Here is an 8,172-nt window from a genome sequence, read left to right as displayed (position 1 = left end):
GTAGAATGTAAGGTAACTCTTCATCTGTCAGAAAAAATCAGTTCGACCTCAAATGATCACTTACCCTCAATGGTTCCAACTGGAGAAGGACTATCATTTATTTTTATTCAAAGATGTCCTATAAATGTTTGAAAATAAATGATATCCTGAAATACAACTGAAAGTCAAGGGAACTAAGTGAAAATTTACTGGAAAAGATGTAATTTGTTATATGATAAAAGAATAACTAAATGGAAAACATTTTATGCCAGAAGACTGAAATATGTTAAGGGTCTGAATCAAAATAAGGGCCAACAAATCATAAAAGGTGGAAATCCTGGGCATTAATAAAAGAATCTTAATTCTAAGAATCCAAATCTGTGTTCAACAGTCTAGCTAAATAAATGCTAAGTGCTGTTAATATCTAACTCAAGATCATAGCACATGGCAAACAACAGAAGCCTTATATACAATCCTAAGTATTTTGGACAGCAAATTGGGAAATTTAAGCTGTTTTTAGCTAAATGATGACAGAGGAATATGAGTAAGAAAATATTGTTCAGGGGATTTTTGTTTTTCTCTTAGCTTTTTATCCCCCAGAGAAGCAATAGAACTTAATTAGATAATGAGTACTAAGTACTTAAAAATCTGTAAAAAATAAGATTATCACTGTTTGCAAATTGATAGAAAATAATTTGTGCTTATAACAAAGTCCCTTATTTGACATAAAGTGCTTTATTTTAAAAAAAATTCAGAAGTTGTTGTGTTAGAGATGGTTATGAGTAATGAAGCAAAAGAAGCTGAAAAAATATGATTTGAAAGATACATAACATGTTATCACTAAAAGGTATATTCCAATATAAACAATAAATGCTGTTCATGTATCAAAAATCATGTGAAAAATTGGCAAAAGGAAAAATTATGAAAATAGGATTAGTGAAAAAACAGTTTTGAAAAGAGAGAGGTAAGTCTCAGGCTGCTCAAAGATGATAGGTTTGGCAGCAATCCTTCCTTCCACAGGGATTTGGCATGCCAGTTGAATGATTTTTTCCACACAGTGTTTTAGGTCACAGGAAGAGGAGAGGAATCTTTTTCAGACAGTGACAATGCTTTGTTGGAGAAGAGGATGTAAAGATACTACAGGTTCAAAACTATGAGTTACTTTTGAAGTTATTTTAAACAGGAAATGTAATTTTATTTCAGTCAAAGATTACTTATTCAGAGAATGAAGGATATAACACTATATTGCCTTAACCATCTACCTACTTAAAAATCCCATATAAGTATAACTATATAAGTTTTCTGATAAAAATGTGCTTCTTAAATAAATGAAAATGAAACATTACATATAAAAATAAAATAAAATGAGGAAAGGTTAATAACTGACTTCTACTTTGTTCTATGCTCTCTTATGAACTTCCAAAACCAGATCCAAATATGTTTATTAAAATGCCTGGAAGAAAACATCTAGGATTTGGAAGGTTTAAAAAAAAAAGAGCATTTCAAATTAGGTTTTGGTAGTTCAATCTTTAGAGCCCTTTGAGACAATGTTTCTGCATTTTTCATAAGGAGCGAGAAAGCAAAATATCAGGTAGTTCCTTTCTCTTCCGCAAAAATCACTGTCATAGAACAGACCTGACGAAAGTATGGGGGAGAAAAATGTTCATATTATGGAAGAATATATGCTCTGTTAGGAAGAGAGCTTACATGAAAGCTTGTGGCCTACAGACTATTGCACATTCAAACAAAAAACAAGAGAAAAGAATATCCAACAGATAATATGTTAGGAACGTATCAACATATAAAATAAACTAGCTTGTGCCCAGAAATAAAACATGGATACCAGACACCACAGAAGTCAAACCTGTCTTAATTTGCTTCTGTTTTAATGACCTATAGAACTGTTTCAAACGGATCATCAGTAATACATTGTTTTTGTTTTTTTTCTTAAAAAAATATTTTGAGACCACTTTTGATACACACACATATAATTCTGTGGTCGTAACAGACAAATATAACTTTAGCGAGACTAAACAAAAGTGCAAAACTTAAAAAAACAAAATTAAAAAATATGGAAGCATAAGCTAAATTCTCTGCATAGCTGAAACCTATTTAAAGCAAGTCCTTGTAGGGATGGGAGGGGATACTGACAGGAAGAAAAAGCAGTTTTTAAAAAAATGTCTTCTGCATGTTAAATGATGCAAAAAATAATTTCATTCCATAGGCCTGAAAACATTTCACAGACAGTTCATTCCCATATCTTTAGACACCATAGTTGTGGCAGTGCCTCCTTCTGCAAGATAAACAGCGGTGCTAGATTTGGAATGAACTGCCCTGTCACAGCCATTGTTGTTGACCTCACAGTCCAGTTGTTCAGTGGAGATAACCCAGGTGGAGGGACGCCACCGCTTCAGAGAATAAGGAGTTTTCACACGTTTCTTGATCTTTTCACCAGATCCTGATTTGCCATCATGTGTTGACTCACCTACTGAAAATAAAAGTACAGAAAAATGAACTATATAGAAACTATTGAAAAGTAAAAAGTTAGGATTACAACTCAACAACAGGTCAGACTAATGTCTACAGGAGGTTCTGATGGACATTTCTTGAAATTGATGATGACAAGCAATATTTTTCTATGTAAAACTTAAACAACTTATTTTTGAGACACTTTAGGCCCAATATTTTTATAATTGGTTGAATTATTCTATAGGGAAAGGAAGAAAATATTTAAAAACCACAAAAAACAAAAACAGACGAGAAAATCCAAAGTTTTCAGCTGTATTCTCAAATCCTTTGGTTAATGGTAGCAATCGTAACTTGGCAAAATGCACTTAATCATTCTGTTTAATGCTCAAAGTGAATCAAATTATAAAGGCACTTGGCATATGATATTTTACAGAAGAATGACATAAATACTAGAATACAAATTTTCTAGTAATTCCCTCTTCCCATATCTGATAAGACATTTTACCGATGTGGTCAAGTGCTCTGTAATATAAACTGCTCAAGCAAGAGGCTAAATTCTACTGGTCGATTTTTGAGAACTGAATCCCTTTCAGTCCATTTGGTAGTCTTTGACAACAACCATAAAACATGGCTTTGTTTTTCCTCATAAATGCTGTCTGTCTAAAAGAAACATTATTTTGTGTAATGATGACTTTTAAAGATTCTAGTGAGCTCTCCTGTCTTGTGTTATAATTCCTTTAGGGTCAGAAACCAAGTATCAAGTTATATATTTAAGTTGTTTAGGGGGCCCATAGCACAGTGCTGTAGGCATGTGGGAAACTGAACATATAGCTCTTGAAAAAAATGACACTAAAAAACCAAGAGCAATTTTACAGTGACTTTTCTGAATTTTCTCTGGACTTTTAAGATGCATTAAGTCCAATAAAATCTAAATGTGTATATAATAGATATTAATATGTTCAACAAACTGTTTCAAAAGTTATACTGAGATTATTTTACTTGGAGGTTTTAAATTGGTATTTATTTAATCTTGAACCATTCACAGCAAATATGAGTTGCATTATAAATCAGCTACTACATAAAGCACATATTACATTGGTAATTATTCTATTGTGATACTGACTTTTTAATTATAAACAAAAAATTTATTTTTTTCTTTACAATAGTCTAATTACTCTTGAGGCTCAGCCAAATGGCTTATTTCATTTCTGAAATTGGTAAAAATAAACAATTGCTAGCTGAAAAACAATATGATTCTAAGTAGTTACTTAAATGGTCCCAAAAGACAAGCAGGAGCGATTACATGACCTCGTCCACTTACATTGCAAACCACTGCCATCAAGGATATTTGTGGCTGAAAGATCCAAAGAGTTAGGCCTCTGTGCTCTTCTGGGTTTTGATGGTCCAGGATCTGTTACTGTGCTTGGAATACCCTGTGCAAGAACATCTTGCTCTAAACATGGGTTACTGTTGTTGTTATTGGAATTAGTTCGGCCACCTTCCAGTGGACGTTCCCTCCTGTCCACAAGACGATCCAGAACACCTTCATCATGGCCAGCCTGTTGCTCTCGCCTCAATAAAGGTTCATGCTCATCAGGACTGGAATTAATATTCAGCCTGGTGTCCTCACCAATGAATTCATTCTGCAGCATTTCTTGGGCCCTAAGTGTCACTGTGTTGGCTGTCTGGCCAGATGGTATTGCCCCATTGGCATACTGAGCACTGGCAGCATGGGAGTTAACGTTGTGGTTTCTACCTGCCACACCATTCATGGTGACCGTAACCACATGAGGTTCTACAGCATTGATTGTATTCATCTTGGCAACTCCAGTTTCTACTTGTTTCAAGTTTGATTTGTGCTTGCTGCCAAATTTCAGCCGGGGCTCCTTTGTTGAATTTTTGGTGTTTAAAGGCAAACTAGTAGGTCTCTTAGGAAGGTTCTGTTGCTTGGGGAGAGGATAGAGCTGAGCAGGTGGGACATCAGGAATTAAACATGCTTGGCCATTGACAGCCTGTGTAAAGTCCTGCTGTCCAGTCACTTCCACAGCAAGCTTTATTAGTGGGTAAAGCAAGCTAGAACTGGTACTGCTCAGTGGGTCAGGCCCACTGAACTGTTTAAGAGAATGCTCCATGAGATTCTCATCAGAACTTTCCTTGAGGTTCTTATCAACTTCTTTTGGGTCTAGCTTGTTGGTCTCCAAGTCTTCTTCTGTCAGCTGTAAGCAGACAGGGGTTGGCCCAATTGGCTGTGAAACATTTGTGGCATGAAGATTTGTTTCATCTGGGTATGGCATCTCAGATATAGTGGTCATGCCAGTGCTTGGAGTGAGGCCAGTCGTGTTTGTGGTGGTTGTGTTGGTGGACAAGCTGGTGATGCTTGTTTCAGGACTGGGGATTCGAGCTTGTGCTTGCTGTCGTTCATAGTTAATTGAGTTTCGGTTCTTTTCCCCTGTAGTCAAAGGTGTGCTAGACATTGAATGCTCAGAAGAAATATTCTTCACAATGCTGTCAGTGTGATGGATAGAGTCTTCAATGTATGAGGAAGAAGAGTAATCTGGATAAGGGCCAATCTTTGGAACACGCCTATTGTGTGACAGGTTGCTTAAAGAAAGAAAAAAATGACATATTGAGAATGTACATTTATGACAAGCTGACTCTCTAGGTTTAACACCTCTGATATTAAAGTAAACCGCTTCTTATTTTATTACTAACCCACAACATTCTAGAGGTTACTTAAAAATTCTAATCAGATAACCAAGTGTCGATAACTTACTAACTGCTAGTTTTATATGATTTAAGCCTACTGAAAAACCTATGTGAATCTAGATATGATTTTTGTAGATGTTCAATATTTTGGTTTATAAGACTTAAAAATCTCTCCTATAGTTTTGTAACATTACCAAATACCTTTATGAATTGTATACTTGTATGACCAGGCATAAAGTTTCATGAGAGGAGGAATCATGGCATATATTTCTTTTCTATGCTCATAATTCTAGATACATAGTGCTACTCAGCAAATATGCTACCAATTAAGTTCCAGTGGCCAAATGGTAACAATTAATAGGCTGTTTCAAAGTGCCTCCATGAAGAAACATAGTCTAGCAATGAAAGTATCTTCCTGGGTAGAATGAGCCACATCAATGAAAGTCCTAGAGCCTAGAGTATAAAGCAGAATGTGACACTCAGATAAAGGATTAAAGATTCAGAAATGTTCTCCATGTATCAAGGATTCTTTACAGTCGTCAGCAGAACTTGAGAGTGATGATTCTTAAGCATCACACTGTAATATATTTGTTATTTAAAATAAAAGCCAGGCCCCTCCACACCCCCACTCTTATTAGGGATTTCTGGACCCAAGATTAGGTAGGACGATGACCATGTCCAGCTTAAAGCAGCTAGAGGAGCATGAGACCTTCACCCATTGTCCTTTATAAGATTATAAAGGGTCTTAAGTCTGAGAGGGGGGAATTGTTACAGAGTGGGGGTCCCCCCAAACATAAAGAAAGAAAGAAACAAAGAAAGAAAAATAAAGAGAAAAATAAAAATAAAAACCAGGGTTAGCTTTAACAATCAAAGTATAAACATTGGGAATTTTAATAGATGCAAGTGTAGTAAGAGAAAAGCAGCAGCTAAAGGAGAGGAAGTGCTACAAAGAAAGACTGATGAGGTTATGAGGGGAATGACAAGAAGGGAAAGGAAGAAGTAAAAAGCTATTGTGCTTCATTAGAAAAGGAAGTTCAGGAAGTATGGAGGGTAAGAGTCAATACAATGAAACCTAGAGTGGAATGACTATGGTATGAACTATGATTTAGGGGAAACTACTTAGAAGTGGCAGATTGTTAGAAGAAGCATGTGAGAGATACAGATGAATGACACAGATGGCACAAGGGGGAGCATCAGAGTTTCTTATTACTATTCTAGAAAAGTTCAAAAACACTTAAAGTAGCTGACTCTTCACAGAGATACAAATAGTACACTAGAACATACAGATAATACAAGAATAAGGTGAGAAGAAAGCAGAAGACTATCCTCAGGTATGTGTAAAGCGAGAAAATTTAGGTTTAGAATTGCTAGTTTCTACCTTCCTTGATTTGCTGATACATAAAACATAAAGGTTTACATACTGAAGTTAATTTAACTTAAACGTAAGTAGTGTAAACCCAATTTTGGACTTATAGTTCATAATACAAATTGTTCTTATAAATTAGAACAATATAAAATAGCACAGAAAATGATTCAAGAATCAAGAGTATTTTTATCTCAATTTTCTCTGGTAACTTTCTCCTTGATATCTTTCTGAAAATTTTTAACTTGTATTAGATAAAATGACAAATTTGTGGGAACACTTTTTCTTCAATCATGAAACAAACAAACACAGGTGACTCCAGTCTGAAAGTTCTAAGTTTTAGGAATTTTTTTAAAAAAGCCCTTTTACCCCTGACCAGTGTGGCTCAGTTGGTTGGGCATTGTTCCACAAGGCAAAAGGTCACCACCAGTTTGATTCCCAGTCAGGGCACATGCCTGGGTTATGGATATGGTCCCTCCTTCTCCTTCTACCTCCCTGCTCCTCTCTCTAAAAATAAATAAAATCTTAAAAAAAAAAAAAAAAAAGCCCTTTTATTTTTAACCAAATTTCAGAGTTCTAACAGAAAAAAAGTCTCAAAATAATGTTCATAATCAGATGGAAAGATCTTATGAACTGCTCTTACATAAAAGTAGTAGTAGCATATTCTATAAGAAAGAACATTTGAATAAGAAGCCTAGAAACGACAGTCTCCAGTGAAACAGGTTAGATACATAGGCAAGATCATAGTTCCATTTCCTTTAAACAAAAAAAAAGCAGAGGAAGGAGGAATAATAACAAAGGATAAATATGATGATATATGTAGAAGTACCTATAAACTTTTGTAACTATGAAAATGTTTTACCTTTATTATTATAGGGAAGTTGGAGCATTAAAAAAGAAAAACTAACCTCTTACTTTATCTTTAGATATTAAAACCCCATAGATTCCATCTTGCATTTATATCAAACAAAAAATCTTCAGTAAAAGAATGGGAATATTGAAAGAAAAGTTACAACTTAAGATTGGATGAGTTGTGGCTCAGTGGATTGAGCACTGGCCTGCAAACCAAAGGCTTGCTGGTTCAATTCCTAGTCAGGGCACAGGCCTGGGTTGCAGGCCTGGTCGGCAGTTGGGGGTGCGTGAGAGACATTGATGTTTCTTTCCCTCTCTTCCTCCCCCCTGTCCCCTCTCTCTAAAAATAAATAAACAGAACATAAAAAAGGAAAAAAAAGATTGGATGAGTTGATTACTGCACTACTAAATGGTTTAAGAGAATTTATATCCTGTTCTCTATTTGATCTCAGTTTCTCAATACTGACTGATGGATGCCAAACCCCTTTGGGTCTTACCGCTCATTTTGCATAGCAGTAGACATTGGATTGACTGTAGGGCTCACAGATTTGTTTCTTTCCCATATCATCATAAGTTCAGCCATCCTCTCCTCAGCACACTGTGCAGTAAGCCGTGCCTCTGCATCCTGGTCCCAACAGTCTTCGATTGTCTCCTTGAGTGACCTCACTGCCTGTAATAAAGCACATGTTAAACACTGTATCTTAAAAACAAAACAAAACTGAATTTCTTAGTGACATGAGGTAGAAGAAAAATCAATTTTCTTCAACAAATATTTTACATAGCTATAATAAAATCTTTTAGAC

At 35.4% G+C, this 8,172-nt stretch overlaps 1 protein-coding gene across 1 annotated transcript in view; it reads right to left on the bottom strand.

Moving 5' to 3' along the window:
* Nucleotides 1–282: 282 nt before the first annotated feature.
* Nucleotides 283–8,172, bottom strand: part of BMPR2 (bone morphogenetic protein receptor type 2) — a 147,184-nt gene continuing 139,294 nt past the window's right edge. Inside the window, exons 12-14 of the mRNA XM_090282699.1 lie at nucleotides 7,867–8,039; nucleotides 3,770–5,049; nucleotides 283–2,467 (exon numbers count right to left, since the gene is read on the bottom strand). Of these exons, the coding sequence (XP_090138825.1) occupies nucleotides 2,217–2,467; nucleotides 3,770–5,049; nucleotides 7,867–8,039 (1,704 nt within the window). The 3' untranslated portion in view covers nucleotides 283–2,216. The remainder of the gene's footprint in view (nucleotides 2,468–3,769; nucleotides 5,050–7,866; nucleotides 8,040–8,172) is intronic.

Source organism: Furipterus horrens, unplaced genomic scaffold (assembly GCF_987537825.1).
Source record: "Furipterus horrens unplaced genomic scaffold, mFurHor1.1.pri manual_scaffold_1, whole genome shotgun sequence".
NCBI lineage: Eukaryota > Metazoa > Chordata > Mammalia > Chiroptera > Furipteridae > Furipterus > Furipterus horrens.
The sequence above is the reverse complement of the archived record's forward strand: the minus strand, read 5'-3'. Positions and strand labels throughout refer to the sequence as shown.